Source organism: Erpetoichthys calabaricus, chromosome 10, assembly GCF_900747795.2.
Source record: "Erpetoichthys calabaricus chromosome 10, fErpCal1.3, whole genome shotgun sequence".
Lineage (NCBI taxonomy): Eukaryota > Metazoa > Chordata > Cladistia > Polypteriformes > Polypteridae > Erpetoichthys > Erpetoichthys calabaricus.
The window spans coordinates 56494650-56520356 of NC_041403.2; the positions used below are offsets into that span (position 1 = coordinate 56494650).

Sequence of the window (25707 nt, forward strand, 5' to 3'; positions counted from 1 at the left end):
GGATGAGTCGTCTCTGCGCTCTTGGGGTAATTTTGGTCGGCCGGCCACTCCTGGAAAGGTTCACCACTGTTCCATGTTTTTGCCATTTGTGGATAATGGCTCTCACTGTGGTTCGCTGGAGTCCCAAAGCTTTAGAAATGGCTTTATAACCTTTACCAGACTGATAGATCTCAATTACTTCTGTTCTCATTTGTTCCTGAATTTCTTTGGATCTTGGCACGATGTCTAGCTTTTGAGGTGCTTTTGGTCTACTTCTCTGTGTCAGGCAGCTCCTATTTAAGTGATTTCTTGATTGAAACAGGTGTGGCAGTAATCAGGCCTGGGGGTGGCTACGGAAATTGAACTCAGGTGTGATACACCACAGTTAGGTTATTTTTTAACAAGGGGGCAATTACTTTTTCACACAGGGCCATGTAGGTTTGGATTTTTTTTCTCCCTAAATAATAAAAACCATCATTTAAAAACTGCATTTTGTGTTTACTTGTGTTATATTTGACTAATGGTTAAATGTGTTTGATGATCAGAAACATTTTGTGTGACAAACATGCAAAAGAATAAGAAATCAGGAAGGGGGCAAATAGTTTTTCACACCACTGTATAAAACTATTTGTTATTACCTTACATTCTTGAAAAAATAATCTTTGACATATACTTTGTTGTACCTAATAAAACTAGAACTGTATAAGTAAACTTGACTATGTGCAATGCAGGACACTTAAAGAATTAATACTTTTTTATGTAAAATGTAAGGATTAGTTAGTTCAAAACAATACATGAAAAATTGTATTCATATAATTCCATTGTACTTCTAAAAAATAACATAACTGTATATATAAGGAGGGACTAGACATATAAATAGAGATGTGGGATATGGAAGAATTGTTTCTGAATTTTTGTACATGTCAAAATATACAGAACATATTTTGCTATTTTAAACTCTTATTTTCTATCGGAAACTTGTATGTAATTTAACAGGTATATAACCTCTTTAGGAAAAACAGAAATAAAGAAATGCCTTAGCTGAAAAACCCTATCAAAAAGCAAAGAAAGCTACATTGTGAGTTAGAATATTGTGGATGTTTTTTGAATATTTATGAAAAAACAGAAAGAACATCTTATTAAGCTAATCACTATTAGTCAATTACAAAAAATTCAGAGTCTAAACCAGTGGTAAAACAATAATCTCTCCAATACTCAAAAGTCTAATAAACTTAAAATACAATAGATAGATAGGTAGATGTGAAAGGTCCTATTAGTTAGATTAAATCAGGAATTATTACCCAAGAAGATTAGCCTGTTTAAACTGAGGGATGATCTCTGGCATGTGACATTATTTCCACAAGTGCTGAGTGCCTTTTCTGAAGGAGCATTTGCTGCAAAAATGCACAAATACTTTTATGCAAAGTTGTGGATCTGTTGTTAGTTTAATGTGCACTCTACTGTACTAATTCATCTCACTGTCTGTAATCTATTTTTCTCTCTGTGAAATTAATTCAAAATGCTTTCTAATGCTGTTGCACATAATCAGACTCATCTGTTCTGACTTCTTAATGAATGCAATTGCACTGTAGAAATTAAAAACAGTGCAAAAATTATACCTATTAGGATCCATTTTGATGTTGTAATTATATGTAATTATATTTATGGTTTCTCAAGATGCACCCCCATTCAAATTCTTTTACAACTTTCTAGCATGTTATATTTGATCACGTTTGTTGGTTAGTAAGTGCTATAAAGCTCCATTAAGGGTGTTAGCCGCTGTGGCTGTGAGTGTAGATGTTGATCTGCTAGAAGCAAAAGGGAGGGAGAGAGAAGTAGAGGAGAAGTGGTGTCCTCCAATCTAAGAAAACCCTGGACCTAAGTCTCGCTCAGATTGAGATCTGGAGAATTCAGAGGCCAATTTAACACCTTGAACTCTTTTTCATGTTCCTCAAACCATTCCTGAACAATTTTTGGAGTGTGGCAGGGAGCATTATTGTGCTAAAAAAGAACATGGCCGTCAAGAAATACAATTGACATGAAGGAGTGCAGGTGATCTTCAACTATCTTTAGGTAGGTGGTACATGTCAAAGTAGCATCCACATGAATGCCAAAACCCATGGTTTCCCAACAGAACATTGCCAAGAGCATCACACTACCTCCATTGGCTTGCCTTTTTCCCATAGTGTATCCTGTTGTGCTCTCTTCCCCAGGTAAACAATGTACACACTCCCAGCTGTCCACATGATCTAAAAGAAAACATGATTCATCAGACCAGGCTACCTTGTTCCGTTGCTCCATGGCCCAGTTCTGATGCTCACATGCCCACTGTAGGTGTGTTCTGCAGTGGACAGGGTTTAGCATGGGCAGTCTGACCTGTTTGTGGCTATGCAGCCCCATATACAGCAAGCTCTGATGTACTGTGTGTTATGACACCTTTCTCTAATTTCTCAATGGCCAGCATGAAGTTTTTCAGTAATATGTGCTACAGTAAGTCTTTTTTGGGATCAGAGCAGATGAACTAGCTTTCGCTCCCCACACACATCAGTGAGCTTTGGACTCCCATATATTGGCAAATTAATGAACTTGTTTATCTTTAAACAGAGAATCATTTTGTGCATACTCTTATTACAGGTTAGTTTAAACTTCCAATTTTACCTTGAGATAGGTTATTTGAACTTGTGTATTGTGTGAATTGTCCTCTTGCCCTCATCCAGCAGCAGCTCCTAACGGCACAATAGAGCCTAAATACAAGTTGGTGAAATGTCTGGAGAGGTGCTCTTGCAGCCATTTGTGCACCATGTTACTTCTCTTATTGCTTGAGGTAAGGCAATCATAAAGGATGGGAAAGGCAAAAAGCCTATTACAGTATCTAGAAATTGTTGTAAGAGGAAAGGAAACACAGAGTGGACTCATATGTCTTCAGTATTTACATTACACTAAAAACAACATCACGGCTACATTATCCACACTTTATAATGATTAAGTATTTCTCTGACATTATAATTTGTCAGTAAAGCTTCAGACCCGCTCTCCATCATGGTGTAAAGCAGCCAACAAATATACAGTATGTTGCATGTTCACGTCTCAGTAAATATTACAGAGACTTCTATAAAAAGTCCGTAAAAAATAATTCCAGGTTAAACTAGTCCCATGAGAATGGGCATGTTTCTCCGAGATCTGTTGGAATGCTTAGATACACACTGTATATAGAGAATTGAGTGGGTGTGGGGCGGTCCCCCTTGGAGGTGCGAATGGCCACATTGTTTTTATACATAAGGGTTACTAATGTGGTCCAAACTGACAGTACACTTACATTAACTAAAGGGAATGGGGAAATGTGGTTTCAGAAAAAAACAATGCTGGTAAATCCCTGATTTTATCCCACCTTCTGGTGTAAAACTAATCCCTTCAGAATAGGCTTTAAGTCCTGGCTGTATATGAATGTTAGATAATGCATACATTTTCTAATTTGGTATTATTTTATACTAAGTGTCTGCATGTACAGAATTTCTTTATTTTATTTAATGTTTCACATATGGTGGGTTGTGCTGTGCTTTTTTGATTTATTGCTTCTGTGAATCCTTTTTTCAAACCTTTACTTTGCCCCAGAGAACAAAATTTCCTTCCGAACATCATATGACTGTCAGTGTCTCGGACCATTTCCATTGTGGATAGTACATACCCTTAAGTATAGCTTTTCTTTAAGTAGCTGTTCTTCAAAGTGATATCAAGAGTGGCTTTAATTATATAAAAAATAGATAGCAACATTTAATTGAAATACATTCTGATTTTGCATATATGCCAGTATAGTACACATTTTGTTATGGGCAGGTTATCATTATAATATAGTTGTTTGTCAAAGTGGAGGTTTGATAATAATTTTACCATAGCAAATTACTATATAGCCAAGTTCACTTTCTGTCTTTTTCATGTAGCATTAAGAGAGGACAGTAGTCTGTTCATGCATATTTAAACTGGAAATTATGTTTCATGCATCATTAAATGCTAAAAAAAGATGAATACTATGATGTTGAATATGAAAAGTATAATAACTTTTATATCTTTCCAAAGTAAATTCTGTCCTCAGCTCTCAAACTATAGAAAGCCTTTGTCTAATTCAGGGTTATTGGAGTGGAATAAATAAAAGTTATCTAAACCTAAACCCACATCTTCCTTGGTAGCTCTACATCAGGGTGTTCTTCATTGTTACTAGTGTGTATTGAAATGAAGACTTAATAAGATCAATGCCTTGAGAAATCACTTTTTTTTGATGTTATATTCTCCATACTCCACACCAGGGGTGCCCAATGCGTCAATCGCGATTGACCAGTAGATCGGAAAGGTAGTGCAGGTACAGTAGATTGCGTTGTATTCAAAAAAAATTTTTTTAAACATTAGTCTATCATATGTCCTCCCTATGGCATTTGCCACTTGATTGACATACAGGGCGGCCAGTCTGAGATCTCTTTTCTTCTAACACACTGGTCATCCCGCATGCACGATCAAACGCCCGAGCTACTGCAAAACTCCAGCTGTGATCTAGTTAGCCTTTCAATTTATATTGACTAAAGTAGAGATTTTAAAAAAAATTGTTTGGGGAGGGTATGGGCTGGATGTAGAATTGGAAGAGGATTTTTTTTTATCACAATCTCACAATCGAAGTTCGTTTGTCTGATCTGTCACTCTATCATTGCTATTCCAAAGAAGGAAAATGTGGAAAGGCACTTTCAAACTGTTCATATAAACTACGAAATTGACTTCCTTCCGAAAAGCGATCTGAGAAAGAGAAAGGAGAGGGAACTAAAATCGCAGTTAATCGAACAGCCGTCATTTTTCACTTGGCTGAATTCAAAAGCAAAGGCAGACACACCGAAGCATCGTTCTGGGTGAGTCACTCAATCATTAAGCATAAGAAGTCCTTCCAAGATGGAGAGATGATAAAAGAGGCCTTCGTTGAGACAGATGGCTAGGGAGAAATTCCTGCTGAGATTTCAAGACCCCTGGCCAGAGCAAAATGAGTTTCTCCTTGTCATTAAACATGCAGAATACAAGCAGCTTAATAATGATCAATGGCCGCTAGACTTGGCATTTTTTTTCTGATCTGACCAACATGTTGAATGAGCTTAACTTACAGCTGCAAGGAAAAGAGAACTCCATGGTCAATATGATTAGCTCAGTTAATGCTTTCAAATGAAAAATGCAACATCTGTCCTCAAAGCTGCAGCACCTTTATTAGGGAACATTCAAAACTTCGCGTCAGAACTGGAGACGCAATGGAAGGTGTGTGCGCAACTTGACAGCATACGCTACAGAGCAGATTGAAAATTGCCTGTCAGACTTTGACAGACGGTTTTAAGACTCAGCTTTACTTGAGCCAATCGGTACATTTAAGTGCTATCCATTTAGGGAAGAAGTTGAGGGTGATTCATTCGCATCAAAAACTGCAACACTGTTTCACCTAAAACTCCTCTACAGTGGAGGATGAGATTTTGACACTATAGGATGACATTCAGCTGAAGTCTGGGGCTCTTGGACAGTTTTGGAACTTACTCAAAGAGGAAAAGTACCCAAATATGAGGAAATGTGCTACCTCATTGACTGCATTATTCGGCTCTACTTATTTATGCGAGTCAGCCTTCTCCCACATGAAGATTATTAAATCCAAATACTGTAGTGACCATAAATGTATTCAATTGTTATTGTGCCATAAAGGTTATTCAGTTATGCAAGGTACGATAACATATATTTTATGTATAAAGTATACTATATATATATATATATACTGTGTATATATATATATATATATATATATATATATATATATATATATATATATATATATATATATATATATAATTTTTAATGTATGTAGATCATTTCGACCTGGTCATTTTAAAAGTAGCTTGCAAGCCGAAAAAGTGTGGGCACCCCTGCTCCATACCAAAAAACAACAACAGCAGAAGGCAGAACAAGAAAAGAACCTAAAAGAATTAAAGTCCTAGGAGAAAAGAGCACCATCTACTGGCATGAAGGTACTTCCAACCTGCAGAATTGCAAGAAAGCTGGCTCCTATCACAGCAAACAACATGATGGGCAATATACTGTATTTCAATAATATTTCTTAAAGTATAAATTATTTCTTCTTAGCATATGTTGGCATATATGTACTGTACAATGGAGATTCTGATGCAGGTGTGTGCATCATTTTTTAAAGGTAAGAAAGATTTTTAAAGGGCAGCTGTACATAAAATGAAAACAACGTATGAGAAACATTGCACCTTTAAAAGACACTAAACAATTCAGCATAAAGCTGTAAATTATCTTGGGGATGGTTCCTGCACTCTTCCCTTGCAATTTTTATCTCTGATCCCACTCCTGAGTGACTAATTTTAGCTGTCATAGCAATCATCTTTCTGTTTTGTCGGATCATTTATTTCATCCTTCATGGGTCTATAAAAGGTACAATAACAAGCCATGGAAGCTGTAAACACATGCTGGTGCACAATTAATTTTCATCAGATTTTAACCCAGTGTGACACTTACGTTATGAATACAATGTACTTTTAACTAACTGACAGCTTTCCATGTAACTTACTTTAGTGCTCTATAGAAATGTTTATAAAAATATTGACAACTGACTTTCCGGCAAACACTAATTTTTAAGTAAATTACTGAATATGAAAAAAAATGGCAAAAGGGTCATTTCCACTTAAATGTTCAACTGCAAGAATGTGTATGCAGTTCTACCAGTATATCTATGGCATATTCCACCACCCTTATTTAAAGGTCAAAGTCAATCAATCCTGTCAGACCTTTAATTAACATTTTAAAGAATTTTGTAACTAACACCATTTCAATAAAAAACAATGGTGTAATTTTTGAAAAAATATTTAAGAATAAAAACTTTCAATGCCTTGGTTTCTTAATTGAGCACATCATTTAATTGATATGTGGAAGTCCCTCAAGTGCAGATATACTGGAAAAGTATCTGTTTACTTGGGAAAGCTGGATTCTACACATTTTTTAATATTAATGACTTAAAAATGACATGTATTATTGATCAGTACAACAAATAGTATTACACTTTACTCACAACACATCTCGGCTTTTATAAGGATGGCTCAGCACCACCTTTACCTCCTCTTTGGAAAGTTCGGATACATCCTGGTAGAGCACTTACCCAGCTTGTGACTATGGAGATAGATACACGAGTGATCTTTATATATATCATCCCCAAAGGTTGTGTGAAAAGACAATTTCATCTTGGGGAATAATAAAGTATATCAAACAAAAAAATCTGATGTTGCATTTATCATATAGTTGTGTATTCATTGTTTGTTGCTGGTATTACACTACCGTCACAAGTCAACAAGTAAAGAATTTAATTCTTTAATGATCATGCAATAGTAAGTTTGAATTTAAACTAAAAAGAGATAAATATAAATTGATTAATCAAAGATGCTGATACATAAAAATATCAATGGTTTCAGCATGTTCAGTTAGTTGAGTAAACCATACATGAATCACTACCAGCGTAAAAAAAATTGTAAGTGTTCCTGATAACACATTGTATTTAACACATCATTTTCACATTGTGGGTGCTGTATTAGGAATTTTGTAATTGAGGAAAATGAGATGATATATTTATATTGTGCTGATATCACAATAGATTGTTCAGTTAAACAGTAACACCTTATCCGGTGTTACTCTAAACACAGATTTTAAAGGACTTAAGGTTATTGTGATGCCAAGACTGTCTAATAGAGAAGTGAAGGCTTTACTTTTTTTAGTCATTTCTAAAACCAAGTGACCCAGGGAAACAGGTGCTTGATGCTACCTCTCTCAAGTAGAATCTTGTTCTGAATGTATTTTTTAACTGTTGAGTCAAAAGAAAGACCATATGTACAATAAAAAAGTGATCTAGGCCATGTGTCACACATATTGAGGAATAGTATATTTTATTTAGAAATGAGTTTCTTCATTTTCTGAAATTCTAATTTTAAGATACTGTTCCCAATGCCTTCTCAAATTTTCGAGTGGTAAATAATTATGAAAACACTAAAATTAAAATGCTACCTCTGTCTCTGTTGCTTTTTGACAGTAGTATTTCTAGAGCAGGTTAACTTCAAACTCTTCAAGGTAAGAATGTATATTTTTGCAAAGTCTTTAATTTGCATGTAAAAGAATAAACCTTTTAATACGTGGTTATACATTTTTTATGTAAAATTAAGATGGATATCTATGTGGGCCTACAGCTTTTCATCTTTGTAAGGATTTAACAACCTTTAAGATTCTGGAGGATGTTATAGCTTTAACTAGGTTTTTTCTTAAGATATTTTGCTATGCCACTGAGAGTGTTGTCATTTTTTGAGGTTAGGTAAATGGCTGTTCTTTGGTTTAGCAATGTTACATTAACTATTTACTATACTGGTCAAGAGCAAATTTAATACTGGTGATTTTGCTCAGCAGGAATTGATAGAAATATACAAAACACTATTTTAAAGTACACATGTTTCTGATATACAGTAAGACACAAGGTAATGCCAAGTATTAAAATGGGTGGCCTTACATAGAATTTTTGCACACCACTCATGGGAATATTACTTTGTTATTTATTACTATGGGGATGACTTACTTTCCTCTTCTTTATAGATAATTGAATTAATTATAATATAAAATAACTGACTAACAGTTTTCAATACTAAAATACTTAGGTTTTATAAATAATTTCTATGAATATTTGGTAATGTTTTCCATTGATTTTCAGCAGTCTAGATTGTGCTGTATAGTCCATAAAATGTGACCTGACTCTGATCTAACATTTAATCCCCTGCAGTTAGCTGATTATCTCAGTCTATAATTCCATTACAGTATGACCAATATTGCAGCCCTATTTTATCAAATGTGTAGAATGATTAGAGAGCATTTACTTTTTAAACTTGAAATAATGCAACAGTGTTGCTACTTGATAGGTGATCTGGCCATTAATAAACGACACATTAATCCTGAATGTGTTGTTCAATAGCTTTGTTCCTGAGAATATGAACAATGAGCACAGTGAATTGCTGTTGTACTGTGTGCAGATTTGACTAATCCACTTAACATGTATGGAAGTCCAATTCTAGGCTTTATAAACTGGTCGTATTTTCTTTTAGGGACAGCCATTAGCCACCACATAATCTTCTTTCTCAATGCACTGATTAGGAGATAAAAGAAATTGGAAGTGTTTTGTTGAATGAAAAAATTACAACATACTTAAAACTACTGTTTTCAATATTCAAAACAAACTGAAAATCCAGTCTCAGTACTGTACCACAGTACAGTCTCATATTCTTACCATGTCTACATTGGCTTTTCTGAAGGTATTGGAGGTTTTCCCTCCAGTATCCCAAAGATGTATAAGTATGTGTTAGGTTTCTTGGTAACTCTAAATTGACCCATTTTGAATGATTGTGGCAATTGGTGTGTTCAACGATGCACTCTGCAATGGAATGCCATTCTGTCCAAGTTTTTAAATTTTTTTTCCAAATATTACACCTGATTCTGTTTTAATAGGCTCTTTGGCTTAAGCAAGTTTTAGAATGTTTTGTTATGTTACATGTTTTCTTCCCGCAAAACATCCTTGAAAAAGTATAGTATGATTTGTGTTTTCTCACCACTTTATCCTACTATGATACCATGCAAATATTAAACTATGAACACACTACTAACCATCAGAGTGGTTAGTGCCTTGGATTCACAGCTCCAGAGTTCTGGGTTTGAATCATATACTGTACACTGTCTCTGTGCAGTTACCACATTCTCCCCATGCCACAGGTTACTCTAAAGCACTTGCAAGTAGGAGTGCTTGAGTGGACACCAGCTCTGTAGTAATAGGCCTGTCAAATGTAAGTGATACTCGGGATGTCATGTATAACTCCTCCCAGGTGAAATTTATCAGTTTGAAGAACATCTATTACATCTATATTCTCGTACACTCCTGCAGTACCTGTGAGACGTCTGCTACTGTACCCTGGTGGGATGGTGGTTAAGCCATCCCTGTTACATACAGGATTGACTGCCCCTTGGCATCCAGGAGTTACATATACCTTCTCCCTGTAGGATCTTTTATAGACCTCTCTCTCTATATCCTTCCAAGGGTACTCGGTATGAAGCAAGGGTTCAAAAGTTGCCATTGCAAGTGCACACTCAGTGTTATTGTCATGTTAGTTTTTCCAGAGATCTATTTTTCCCAAGGTTTTGTAGTTTTTTTTTATTGTTATCTTAACACCATCTTGTTTTCATTATACATGATGCCATGTTGTGGTTTAGTGTCTAAGATGTAGGTGTCCACTGTCATGCTGTTTCTCCTAGAAGTTGTACTGTGTAATGTTATCTGCGTAACACTATTTAAACCAGTTCCAAATGTCAGAAAATGTCCAAGTTTGAAGATATACATTTGGTTTCTAACTTCTTGGCTAGGTATATTCATGTATTTTGTTTATTTGTATGAATGTTAGTTTTTCCAAGTCCTTGTAGTATACTAGTAGTTGCAGATGTAGTAGTAGAAAGTAGTGGTAATAAATGAGACAAACAATGAAAAAATGAAGTAAATGGGTTAGATACCTTAGCATTGGCAGTATCTTTTTTTATGTATTAGGTAGGCTTTATTGTAGGAAAACTATTTTGATTATTTGTGTTTATACTTTCCCCTTTCATCTTCTACATTATCTGTATAAATCTACAATTAAACTAAATTTTTTCTATATTGACGTATTAAATGTGTAGTTTAGTGATGATCCAATTGACTGCCCATGTGTTACATACTCAAGAGTCCCAAAGCACACAAGCCCAAACAGTTCTGGAAATGCCCACTAGAGAAGGAAATACAAAAAATCCCGGCAAGTAACACAGAGTGCCATGTAGAATCTTTATGAATAAAATAATTTATTAATGCAAAAATGCTCTGTAAAACAAAAATCAACTTAGAGGAGCACAAAGGCAAAAGGAGTTGCCTAAACAATAAAGGCAATCCAATAGCAAACAAAGATTCAATACAGTATTCCAGTGGTCAAAAAACATAGCATAAAGGTCACAAATCCAGCAATACACAAAATATAAACACAGAAAATATCACAAATCCAACAACTCACCACTTCCAAGTTCATTCAAATGAACTGCAAGGAATTTTGGGTTGACCCCACCTTTATAGGGCTGAGGGCAGTCCCTTGCAGTGATAGCCAGGTGCTTGGGGAATCATCCACAAAATACAAGGAACATAACACACGCATAAGGAATAAAGAATACGAAGAGTCAACAATGAACAAAAAAGTCTAAAATCAAGAGTTTGAACCCAGCCATAAGAGAAACTCTGGCTGAAATACAACGCCATCAGTCAAGAGTGTCTGATTTTCACCCCAAGAACTTGATCAGTCATGGTGAATTAGCTGATCTCATAAAACTGTATTTTTATAATCTGCCTTTTTAGCCTCATGGTAATTTAGTTGTAGTACTCGTTGATTAAAAAGTATTACAATTTTAAGCAGAGTGTCATTTTGGTGCTGTAACTTCCTGTAAACACAGTTAAACTGTAAGAGAGATTAAATACATCTTGGCTTTTACATTAAAGAAAGTGGAGCAATAAACTAAGAAAAGGAATCTGAGGAGTGATTTTGTGCATGGAGAGTTTTTGTAGATTGCCTAGTTGAACTTGGAGTGGAAGGAAAGAGGCAAGTTTTTAGCAGACATTAAGAAATGTTCCTTTGAGTTTAAAACTTTTTGAGAAAAAAAATAATTTTAATTTTTCTTGGATTAAGTAAATGTAAATGACAAAGATTGTGTTTGAACGGGACCCAACAGTGACCAATGCTGGTCAATGGCAAACAATATGTAAAATGTCCATGGAAAAAAGAAAAAAAATTCTCATGCAAGTTGTGTCACACAATGCATGCGTTTTTTGCTAAAATATTATTATACATACAAGATAAACAGGAAAGATGTACTCAGATAATAACTATACTTTTGAATTGAAGACAGGATTCTTGACCTGTGAAGGAGGGGAGAGGTAGATCTTCAGCATTTGAATGGATAATGGACATGTGGGTTATGTAATGCAAGTAGTATGACAATTTTTTTTTCTTTCTGCCATGGATGTTTTTCACATTTTTTACCATTGTCTAGTATTAGTCACTGTTTGGTCCCATTCAGTCACAATCTTTTTCATGTACTGTACTTTCTCCAAGAAGACATGTGATTAACATTATTATCAGTCAACACTACAAACTAAAGTGGGAAGTAACATAAAAATATATATATTTTGGTTGAATTATTTGTTTAAACATGTTAGTCTTCTATGTTGCATGTTAGTCTTGCATTTTATTAGAATTATGGCTGTAACTGTGACAAGTATTATATTTTCTTTTGTGACACGTGTTATGTATATGTGACATGTGTCTGGTCACACTTACAGGTAATCTAACTTAGACACCATTAAAATATCCGACTACGCCACCCAGTTTTATTAAGAGACTGGGAACTCATGAAATTTACTGATAATAGCACACAGGTTTCTTTAAATTGGGCGGTGAGTTAACACACAATGAAAGACACAACAGTAATTTCAGAAAAAAGCAATAGTAAGTTCTATTACACAAGACAATAAAAAGTACATTAGAAAGATAAACGATCCTAACAAAATCTAAACATATCAGGAACGAATTTCCCTTTTTTAAAAGGAAAACACACAGTCCACACTCTAAAAGTCCGTTAAAAGCAAGAATTGGAAGATACAACCTTTAGTGGTGCAGAGTCCAGTTTGCGCACTGTGTTACCGCAACACTTAATCGTTCAACTGTCCATGGATGCACTCTGTTCACCGGACACTCGTTTCCCAACAGAAGTTGTGTCAAATTGTTGAATCCCTGTCAGCGTCTCTTCGTCGTTCCTTTTTTTTTCCACTCTGGGCTCCTTGTGTTGCTGTGACCTAGGCACGCCTCATTTTTCGTCTGTCAGCTTTGCTTGGTCCTTTCATGCGGCTTCCCTCTCTCACTGGACCCACAACCGGCGTCTCCTTGTGGAGCTGTCTCTTCCTCCCTGGAAGTGTTGCCGTCCTTGTGCCTCACGTCGTGCCAACCACGTACCCTTGTCTGCCTGCGAGCCCCTGTGCTCTGTCCGAGTGTCTTGGCAGCGTTCTCTGTGGACTGTCCTTGCTCCTCCCTCTTGCCATCTCCTGCCCAGAAGTTTAAATCTCCTTCAGTCCCTACCATTATCAGTTCTGGTCAATCGGATTAAACAATGGCACAACTAAATTTCCTGGGTTTAACAATTAATGAAAACACAAGTTAACAAAATGTATTGTTACCAACCATTAATGAATACAGATCTGCTGATTAGAAACCAATATTGTCAAACATGTTAATTTCAGGTAAATACAGACATCCTCCAAGGAAGGAACAGTTCTGTTATCACAACTTGGTATTGTTTGTAATCTCAACCAGCCAAAGTGACTCCTTTGCAATACGGCGAATACCTACATCCTGCAGACAGCCTTTTAACTTCTCACCCCCCAGTCCCAACAATGGGTGCCTAATGGAACCACCCAGTGCACAAAAAAGTCCCCCTCTGACATCTAAATATTGTTTACATGTTTTATTATTTAAAAAAGTATGTCTTAAGGTGATTTTATTAATTTTAGTATAATTTATGGATACTGAACAATCAGCCTATCAAATTTAATGTTACTAAAAAATTAACAAATAGCCCCTGTGGTCTGCAGTTTAATTGTAAAAATGTCACTTTGATATAGAACATAAGACTTATACACAGCTGGCTATGACAAAGCTTGGTATAAAAAAATAAAAATTAAAAGGATAAAGAAAACAAATGGAAATAGGTGAATTCTAGTAACTTGGAATCAGTGATCAATGTTCTCCTTGAAATACCTCATCAGAACATTGCTAGTGCAGACAAATATAAATACATATTCTAGAAAGAGAATACTATAATACTATTCATTTGTGCATCCATTTTCCAAACCTGTATATGGTCACAGAAAACCAGCACCGCTTTAGAAGTATTTCATATACGATAAGTACCAATTTGGATAGGAGACCAACCATCACAGTACTCACTTTTCAAGCATTCGCCCACAGGTACACATGTAGACAATTATCAGCCTTACATGAACAAACCACTGTGCCACCATGCTGCTCACTTTGGAAAGTTATATACTGTACAGTGTATTTTTAACAAAGAAAAAAGAAAACTAAACATTTGGTGTCTTCATAATGCTAAAACAAGCAAAGTCTTAACAAAAAAATTTAACTCAGAAGTTATCTTTAGTGGATCAGGACTTTGTGTGTATTTCCTTCTCTGACATTAATAGTGTATATTTCTTTATAAAAGCATTGCCAAATATTTGTTAGGCTTCAAAAATTATGGAAAACATTGCCTAATGCAATTTCCAAAACTTTTATTTAACATAAGTTTCTGTATATTATGTGCTTTCTTTTAGTAATCATCTGTTCATTACTAATACTGGTTTCTATGTTGCATTGCAGTTTAACTGAGTTTAATAAACATAGAAAATTTTCTACATTCATCAGTTTACCGGTATCATGAAAATATTGTTCCTTCACTTTAATGTGAACATGCTTATAAGCTTTATTTGTCATTAGCTATTTTAAAAGCTAATTTGTGATTGCTTTTAATTTCAATGTTGAATCTGTATTAGAAAGATGAATTCTGATTTTTTATTTTTGTTTATTTTGTACATATGGTAATTTGTATTTAATTGACCCTAGAAAATGATGATGAAATAGGCATAGTGGTGTGTATGTGTGGAAACATTATGTCCATGTCATTCACCCTTTATAGCTGGTGCTGCCAAAAATGTTGCCAGCTTTGAGATAAAATTTTATCAGAAGCATGATCTCTCTTTTAAAATATTTACACTTTTAAAATATTTACAGTGTGTCCTGGTGCTACGGTCAAGGCGAGATTTTTGGTCCAAGAAACACTATTTCAGAATTGGCTACATTAGATACCTGTAACTGTAATATGTGGTCCATGTAAGTTTTTTTTCTGTTACTAATCAGTTTGAAAGCAAAAACAATAAAAATTGTCATCTGTTTGAATCAGATGCCAACAAGGGGCATGTCAGAACCAACCATTTTTGCCCATGACTATTCTTAAAATAGCATTGGTTAATACTAATACCTTTAAGAAATTTACCTGAGTATACAGGTTAAAATAACCTTTAACTCAGTTTTCAAATTGTTTTGCTGTCCTGAGATTTTATCACATCTAAAAGAATGTAGCCTTGCAACATGTAGATAACGAAAATGTCTCCTCTACATTTATTGTAATAAGTACAGTTTTAGAAATATCCTGTAAGAATACATCACAAATACAGAGTTGTTGTTCTTTTCTAACAAGTCACTTTTGTTGTTCTTGTTAAATATTTGTATGTATGTTTATGAATGATCAGAGAGAAACTAGACTGTTGAAGAATTTTTGCCTAATAATGTCATGCCAAGCTCTTAGGTTATATCAGTTGTATATCCACTGAGGTTACAGGAATCCTCTTTTCAAGTCAGTTAGCTCACTCTATAGTAGAATATTTTTTTTTTAAGTGGAAACTGATGTACTTGCCGTGTCATAAGTGCCAATAGGTTGCATTGTGCCATTCGTTTGAGATGGAGCTTCAGCTTTGTTACTTAACACCATCCATTTAATTACTATAAAATCCTTCAGAAATTCTAGAAAAAAAGAATTGGCAATATGCCAATTTTACATGATCGCTTCTATCATATTTCAATTTTTTTTTTTAGATTGACATTGTGTGTATGTGTGTGTGTCTATATGTGTGTTTGACTGCAACAGGCGTGGTGCTCACACTCCCTTTGAGTGTGTTCTTCCAGAATTGCATCCAAATTAAAAATACTAAAACCATCCCTGTTAATGTGTCTTTCGCTCTCACAAACATTTGGAGGAAGCCTGTAGTTATGACAAGAAGTGCCATAGGTTAGATATATCATACTGAACAAGTGTGACCAAAAGAAAATAATAAAAGGATAGTCTGATTTTTAGCCAAGAAGCAGGCGAGGGTCTGGAATACTGTGACGTCAGAAAGTAAACCAATTGCCAATGGCAGTACCACAAAATACAGACGGCGAAGCTAACAGAGCAAGAAGTCCTAAGACATTAAAGTCTTCACAGAAGCACCTTTTAGCTTTCACTAATGCTAATGAAAGACATGTTAGAATAAAAAGAATCCAAAGCTTGGACATGGAGCTCTGGATGCCACCAGCTTTTAATTGTGTGTGCCATGATGTTAAATGTGTAATGGTGTGATGATCACATAATTAGCAACTTGTACTGTTACCACAAACAACATGGCCACATTCAAACTAAAAAACAAACAAAATAGCTGGGACAGCAACAAAAACATTATCATAATAGTGATGTGATGGTGTCACTGCCTGGCAGGCTTATGTCAGTAGACTGTTAACCAGCTCACTGCTGTGACATGCCCCTTAAATTGATGATGGGTAGATGAAGAAGTACCAGCAGCTTGTCCATCTTACCTTGGCTAGAATGACTGTGTGGTCGCAGTTTATTGGCTTTTAAATCTGAACATCTTGCACCTAGCCATTAATAAATTGCTCGTGTGGTTCATGTGATTTATAATTTTTAAAACTGTATGCACTGAATTCAATGTGTAAACTTTGTTTAATAAGCTCAACTTGTTTAATAGTTTTGCTTTGCATCAAGATTCAGTTTGTCCCAGTATTTCCTTTGTTCATTTACTTTTGCTTTTGTAAAAGCATTTTGGTTTTAAGTGATACTGTTGTTCCTCCCAAGCAAACCAGTAGAATCCTCTAAACTTGGCGTCCACACCCCACAATACAATGTTGTTTGATGTTTCCATTGTTGCCTACAGAATGGGAAGTGTTACTTGAAAGTCTCATTCATAACCAAAACACCACTGCAATGGAAACATTGTCAGATATTTAGCCAAAACATTCTGTACTTTTCTTAATTTGCTCAAATACCGATTATGCCATTTTAAATTATTTATTTATTCTTTTCTGTGAATATTTTGGTACATCCATATTTCAATGGATAACATTCTTCTGCCTTTAGTTATGGTTACAGACTTTTGGCACAATTGCCTTGGAAAATGATGCTGTCCATTTTAGAGGCCTTATGTAGGAATAATAAAAAACAAAATGGATATTATTTCAAAGGCAATGGAACTTCTGCAGATTAGACTCATTGTAGTTTCAAAACAGAAGGTAAAAGAGAGCCAGAAACCTTAAAAGATTTTATTTGCTGGCATTACTTTGAAATAGTAGTGGTAAAATTTTTCAAATATGAGCAACTTGCAGTCATACTGAAACTTTTCTTCCGTTGATGACCATAGCTCCTGTGTCTTTGGCCTGACTATTCAGATGCCACAGGTTTTTTAAAATGTCTGATTGTAATTTTGTTCTAATTAATTTTTTATAGACAGTTACAACTTTGTAGTTTTTTACTTATTTGTTATTTATAGGCTATTGCTTGCAGTAAAGTGTTTATTTATATAAATTTGCATCATTTGTTTAAACGGATAAAAGTACATTACACTTATGTATATTCTATAGGCTACTCCTGGAAATGAAGTGATCTGCAAGTATAACTTTCTGCCATCAATATTTTTCTTATATATTCTATTAAAATAAATCACCTACTGGCACACCCCAACCTCTAAGCAATAATAATAAATACAGTCTCAACAAAAAAACAAACCAGATCAAATTGGTACCAAAACAAATAAAAATGAATTCTGGATGTCTAAAAACTCAGACTCACAACACCCATAAGGACCTAAAGTTATCTTACAATGTTTCAGTTTGTTCTTCGTAAATCGTGTATCCATCAGGTGGCATATCTTCAGCCTGTCTGTAGGCGAGCTTCAAATTTCATATACAGCCGATTCCGCTTAATTGGGCCACCGGTTAATTGGGGCAGCCGCTTATTTGGGCCAAATCTCAAGGAATGAAAACCAAAATAATAAACTAATACATAATTTAAACACTTAATTGGGACAACATTCCGCTTAATTGGGACAGTAGCAGACGCGTGCTGCAAGTCAGTCATCTATCGTCGCCCGTCGAAGAAGCACTGGTAAGTTTAGATAGTACAATCTTAGAGTGGAGTAGCACATGTCTGCTTAATAGTCTACCGTCACCACTACCGAACCGTATTCAGTTACCCCTACACCACCTCGCGTGTACGTATAATGTATAAGTAAACTTTTTTTTGTATTTTTATTTATAAAATTATAACCCTTGCCAAGATGTCAAGAAATTATTTTCCACTTTCAAGTAAAATTGCTTTGCTGGATAAAATTAAAAGCCAGCCATTTAATACAAGCCATCGTAGGCTCGCTGAGATAACTGGTGTACCAAAATATACCATAGTGCATCTCATACAAGAAGAAAATCAACTGCGTGAGGAATGGGCATTACAGAAAAGATGAACTGCAAAGGACAAAGTACAAATTTACTAAAAGAAAAGACAGATTACACTTGATGCATTTTTGCAGCATTAAATTGTATGTACATACCTAATTATTTTACTTTAGAATTTATTATTATTTTTTCTTCACAACTTATATTATTTTCTTATAATGTATATTTGGGTTCAATAATTGTATTAAAATATTGAAAGAAAATTATTAATTGTTTAATTTTATGTGGAATTCGCTTAATTGGGGCAGCCGCTTAATTAGGACAAAATGTCCTAGTTCTAATGTGTCCCAATTAAGAGGAAGCGACTGTATTTTATACACTTTTTTTTTCCTTCCATATGTAACCAATCTGGTAAGAACACTTTTTTTAGTGATCATTGCTAACTATTACACCAATTTCTAATGCCCTTCACTAACCTTAAAAATATATTTTCTGCCGATTAACGTTGTACTCTTAGTAAATGACCAAACAAAAAATTCAATTATTTGATAATGTCATAATTGAAATTGACTTTTATTAATCTTAGTAGTATACATTCTGCTGAACAACACTGCATATATCACTAAACAACTAAGCAAATGACTTAACTTTACCTTAAACATATTCGTTAACCTTATGTATTGCTAATCACAAACTTTAACTAATATCCTGTAACTTCTCTATTTAATTTAGATATTTAGTTTAAACACTTATTTTTATTAAGTCCTTTTTTTTCTTTAATTTCACTAAAGAAGAAAGTGCCTTTCTGCTTCTGGATTCTATTTGATTAGTAAGTTTTGTTGCTGAAATGTAATTATGCATGGAATCTAAATAAACATTCAATAAAAGCAGCCAGGCAATTGATTGGCTGTATTTGCCCTGTGAATCTGTATCCTTGTTTTTAATGTTTTTTTCTGCTGTATGCACCTGAATTTCCCTATGGGATTAATAAAGTTTGTCTAATCTAATAATTTTATCCAACACCTGTGTTGTCTGCGTGAAAAGGTAATTGCCTCATAGTCACTCACTGATGCAGCTGACAGACGTCAAACCGACTAAACACAGGCATCCCTGATTTTAGCCAGCCCTTATGTATCTAAACCTCATCATACATTACCCTTGCCATAAGAGTGGTTAGTCACCACAAGGTTTCTAGGAGAACAGTATTCCTTGATCAAAGGAAATTCCAGAAGAGATGAGTAAAAAATTTTTTTAAACTTACCAATTGGGAAAGTCTGGTAAAGCCATTTCTACAACTCTAGAACTCTTCAGACAGACAGACAGACAGACAGACAGACAGACAGACAGACAGACAGACAGACAGACAGACAGATAGATAGATAGATAGATAGATAGATAGATAGATAGATAGATAGATAGATAGATAGATAGATAGATAGATAGATACTTTATTAATCCCAAGGGGAAATTCACATAGCAACTCTAGGATTTCACTATATCATAGTGAGAGTCATTATTGGCAGATGGTGAAGGTTTGGAACAGTAGTGAATCTTTTAATAAAAAGTATTCCAAGGAAACTGTGATGGCTCATTCAAGGAATTAAAGAGGATCCCAGGAGAACTTACAAAAGATTGCAGTCCTCTCTAGCCTCAGCTAAATGTATAGTTCATATCTCCACAATAAGACAGAGTAAAAATGTGATTCATCAAATAGTAGCCAGAGGAAACCTCTGCTATCCCAGAGTAGTATCAGTGCCAGTCTTGCGTTTTCAAAGAAATGGCCAATGATTCCCAAGTTTTTTGGAATAATATTCTATAGGCCGACAAGTCAATTATGGAAAAAGATGATCCACTAGGGCCAACTCCAAACTGGAATCAGGGTTTTTCTATTATTGTATTTTGTCTAAAGGTCTAAGACTATTCATATGCAAAACAGTGGATGAAAGGAAGGGGCAAGCACTTCCACAGCACTGTACATCACCATAGTTAAAGTGATATATTAAAAGGAAAGAAAATATATATAGTAAAGAATTCACAAAGAAACTCCAAAAGGCTTGGGACTCTATGCAAAATAATGGTCTGATTGCCAGGGTTAAAAGCCCTTAAGCTTTGTATGATTAAGCCCTGTCCTGTCCTCCGATTTACCAACTCAACTGGAAGGGGCAGGGCTAGTGGCGATGAGGTGAAATAGATGTCAAAATTCTTCCAGGGACTTCTCCTCAAGCTGAAATGTACAACTTCATTAATCTTCCCCGTGTTTCATTTCACCACAACCCATGAGACACTCCCCATGCTTGTGTGCAGGACAATATACAGGTGCTGGTCATAAAATTAGAATATCATGACAAAGTTGATTTATTTCAGTAATTCCATTCAAAAAGTGAAACTTGTATATTAGATTCATTCATTACACACAGACCGATGTATTTCAAATGTTTATTTCTTTTAATGTTGATGATTATAACTGACAACTAATGAAAGTCCCAAATTCAGTATCTCGGAAAATTAGAATATCAATTAAGACCAATGCAAAAAAAGGATTTTTAGAAATGTTGGCCAACTGAAAGGTATGAACATGAAAATTATGAGCATGTACAGCACTCAATATTTAGTTGGGGCTCCTTTGGCCTGGATTACTGCAGCAATGCGGTGTGGCATGGAGTCGATCAGTCTGTGGCACTGCTCAGGTGTTATGGGAGCCCATGTTGCTCTGATAGTGGCCTTCAGCTCTTCTGAATTGTTGGGTCTGGCGTATTTGCTGGCCAATTAAGAACAGGGATACCATGGTCCTTAAACCAGGTACTGGTAGCTTTGGCACTGTGTGCAGGGCCAGGTCCTGTTGGAAAATTAAATCTGCATCTCCATAAAGTTCGTCAGCAGCAGGAAGCATGAAGTGCTCTAAAACTTCCTGGTAGACAGTTGCGTTGACCTTGGACCTCAGAAAACACAATGGACCAACACCAGCAGATGACATGGCACCCCAAACCATCACTGACTGTGGAAATTTTACACTGGACCTCACGCAATGTGGATTCTGTGCCTCTCCTCTCTTCCTCCAGACTCTGGGACCTTGATTTCCAAAGGAAATGCAAAATTTACTTTCATCAGAGAACATAACTTTGGACCACTCAGCAGCAGTCCAAAGGCGAGACGCTTCTGACGCTGTCTCTTGTTCAAGAGTGGCTTGACACAAGGAATGCGACAGCTGAAACCCATGTCTTGCATACGTCTGTGCGTGGTGGTTCTTGAAGCACTGATTCCAGATGCAGTCCACTCTTTGTGAATCTCCCCCACATTTTTGAATGGGTTTTGTTTCACAATCCTCTCCAGGGTGCGGTTATCCCTATTGCTTGTACACTTTTTTCTACCACATCTTGTCCTTCCCTTCGCCTCTCTATTAATATGCTTGGACACAGACCTCTGTGAACAGCCAGCCTCTTTAGCAATGACCTTTTTTGTCTTGCACTCCTTGTGCAAGGTGTCAGTGGTCGTCTTTTGGACAACTGTCAAGTCAGCAGTCTTCCCCATGATTGTGTAGCCTACAGAACTAGACTGAGAGACAATTTAAAGGCTTTTGCAGGTGTTTTGAGTTAATTAGCTGATTAGAGTGTGGCACCAGGTGCCTTCAATATTGAACCTTTTCACAATATTCTAATTTTCCGAGATACTGAATTTGGGACTTTCATTAGTTGTCAGTTATAATCATCAAAGTTAAAAGAAATAAACATTTGAAATACATCAGTCTGTGTGTAATGAATGAATCTAATATACAAGTTTCACTTTTTGAACGGAATTACTGAAATAAATCAACTTTGTCATGATATTCTAATTTTATGACCAGCACCTGTATATTTTTTATTAAAATGTATAGTCCAGTGAATGGCCTGAAATTGTACAAATGTAAGTAGTAAACTGTCAGACATTAAAACAAGTTTTAGTTACCAAGAACTGAAAAATAATATCAATTTCAAAATTATACAAAAATGCCTGTTTCGGGAAACAGGCAATGGGCTAACAGAAGATTTCTTTACTGAAGCAATTAAGCCTTGAAGTTGATACAAACATTTCCTATAGGTGTTCTAACTTTGGTTGATTACTTACAAACCCTCTGCCTGTCTGAAAGCAGTTCTGGAACACAATGTGTTGTTACACCCTCTGAAACATTATTTGTACAATATTGCACTGCATGTTGCTACCATAAGCGCAAAAGGCAATATAACAATGGAAGGTAGACAGACCTTTATAACCCTTGAAAGTGTAGGACTTTCCTTTAAAGAAACTGCAAAGAACGACAAGGTGTCAGTGTGTACAGCTTACTACACCATCAAAAGGAACTTCAAAACTGGAGCAAACTCTTATAGGGACAGGTCTCGCAGTTCTAAAGCCACAACAGAATCAGGAGAAAATGTTCTGGTAGTCAACAGTTTTTTGTATAGGACCACAACTTCACTCACAGCTTAACAGTTATGCAGTATCCATATCTCCAATTGTTTATTTGATTTATGCTTTAATTTCTGAGAACATTGAGATTGGTGGTGGATCATGGTCCAGGCAAGCCTCTTTTTCTTTTTTTTTTTTTGCAGTTTTAGTAATGGCATTCATTACTGCCACTCGACCTGTCAGACCCGCAGCTCAGTCTCCTCTTTACAGCTCAAAGTAGCAGTTGCTTACTTTGACCACTGACCTTCTGGAAAAATGGGGGTGTTCTAAAACTTTTAATTGGTAATGTGTGTGTGTGTACAAATGAACAGTTTTAGTATAGGTCTATACAGTAGGACCTTGGAACACTAACGTCTACAGACTCATATAATTCAGAACATGAGAGAAAGCCAAACATGCCTATGTATGCTGTATATGCCTATGACACAGCCTCAGTATTGCCACAGATCTCTTGTTGTAAATACGTTCTGAAGCTGTCTATGTGATCTTGTTATTTTTTTGCTTTTTTTTTGGCATTTTTCCTATTGACAGTAATTACCATGGCCCTAAAAACGTTAGCAGTGAGAGTATCAAAGCGAAGAGGAAGCTTGTATGTGTTACAATTGAGCTAAAAAAAGGAAATAATAATGAAACATGAAAGTGGTCACGTGTGTCAGCTCTTGCGGAAGATTATTGGATGGCCATTTTTGATAAAATAAAGATGCAACTAAAGGTGCTATTGTTGCAAAAGGTGTCAAAACATTATCAAAACTGAAGTAGAAAAGTTACAGTTAGTGTGGATCCACCAGAAACAAAAAGCAGGAGACAGTAATCACTTACAAAAAAGTAAGGTTGATATATGAAGTTTGATACATTTCTATTTGTTTTATGTGTTTGATCTCTTCTGTGCATTGATTTCAATGGTTTTAAAATATTTATCATTGCTTATTATACCTATATATGTACATAACTAATTATTTGGGGTCTAGAACAGATCAATCCTATTTACATTTCTTATGGGAAAATTCAATTCGAAATTCAAGCAAATCAAAACTCGACTAGCCTTCTGGAATGGATCAAGTTTATGTTCCAAGGTACCTCTGTACTTGCAAGGAACTGTGCAATTGTAGTTGTATGCACTATAGGAAGGTGGCATATACAATTAATATTACCTGTGCTAGTCATTTCAGTAATTGTAAACTAACAATACGTGAACAATGGAAGCCTACAACAGACACATATCACTTACTAATTTGGTATGCTGGCAGTTGGTATTTAGTATTTTTCTACGGGGTTTAACCTTATTCTTTGTTTTTATTTATTTTTGTACCTATTCTTTTCTCCACTATTCAGAAATACTGTGACTTTGAAGAATTTTATTATGAAGGATAGAACCAACTTCATTTGAGGAAGTGACAAAAGCAACGCTGAAGAGGATCGCTGCAAGATTTATCAAAACCATTGCATCCAAAGAAAACAATTTTTGGTAACTCATACGCTTCCCCGCTAAGGCAATGGGGGAAAAAGAGTGTGAAGCTTTACAGGTAAGCACATTTTATTCTCATATTAGATCCCTTTTTGCTCACCATTAACTCTTCATCCTCAGACTAAAGGCCTTATACATCACTGTGGAAGTTTAGGGTTAACTGATGCAAGATTTTGAATATTCATAAATTAATCTAGGGTCACATGCAGTGGCCTTATGCTAATGAGTCTGAATGGGATCATAAAAATATTTTTATTTTGCAATTTTTCCATGGTAATGTATATATTTAATATATAAACATTGTTCACAATTTTAAGGTTGGTTGGAGAAAGTCACATTAATCGAAATGTTGTTAGTATTCATTCTGCTTATTGCTTTGAAGACTTCTTCAATAAGTTCAATTAGCATGTCAAAGCTGCTGAATCTCAGTTTAACCACTAGGCTGTACCCCTTCCCTTGTCTGAATGTACTCATTGGCGTAGACTCCCCAACGTAATCTTTGTGAAAGTCATTTGTAAATGTACAATTTCACATTGGGTAAATGGGACATAATGTTCACCATTTTATGTTTGGCTAAAGTAATTCATGTTATTAGAAATGTTTTTAGCAATGATTCTGCTCATTGTCAATTTTTAACAATGAAAGAAGAAAAAAAAATCCCATAATCTAATTTATTATTACTTGCATTTTTATACTTACCTGTTGAGACACTTATGACTTCTATTATCTTTTAGACAGACTGACATACTGTAGTTGTGCAATACTTATGTATCATAACCACGTCTGACTGTCATATGTGCTTTTATTTTTTTTTAAAATAATGCTTCTGTTTTGTATTGGTATTGTGACTAGGGCTGCCTTCTCTTTGCTCCATAGACCTAAATTCTACAGTATTTTCAACCCAGGAAGTATCAGTATGAAGTTTTCTATGTGTGTGTATGTGGATTTTTGGAGTGGTTCAGTTGTTTCACACATCCCAAAATTGCCCAGGTTGCATTAATTTAGAGGATTAAAACTTGAACTAGGTCTGATACCTAAGTGAGATTGTGTGCATAAGTGTTCCCTGTGAAACCCTGTGATTCTTAAGTTGTGTCAGACTCTGTTGGTTCACTCAGCTCCTGTAGTGGTAGAAGAAGATTACTTACTAGTGATTAAAATGTTAGTTTTCCAATGTTTTGGAGATCATTGGCTATTGCATAAGAATTAAGAAATTTACAAGAATATCCCTCTCCTTGAGAAAAAAAAAACTATAGAAATGGATGAATGGATCCTTAATTCAGGTATTTTTTTCTTTAGAAAATGTATACATCAAATTGCCTATGTACCTTTCACCTAGTGTTGTGCAGGTCAGTTTAGAATGTCAAGAAGGGATATATATGACCATTT

The 25707-nt window shown here is 35.3% G+C and overlaps 1 protein-coding gene across 1 annotated transcript in view; it reads left to right on the plus strand.

Annotated features, from left to right (window-relative positions):
* Nucleotides 1–25707, plus strand: part of slc6a9 (solute carrier family 6 member 9) — a 163625-nt gene that overhangs the window by 26322 nt on the left and 111596 nt on the right. Inside the window, exon 2 of the mRNA XM_028811277.2 lies at nucleotides 24189–24379. Within this exon, the coding sequence (XP_028667110.2) occupies nucleotides 24350–24379 (30 nt within the window). The 5' untranslated portion in view covers nucleotides 24189–24349. The remainder of the gene's footprint in view (nucleotides 1–24188; nucleotides 24380–25707) is intronic.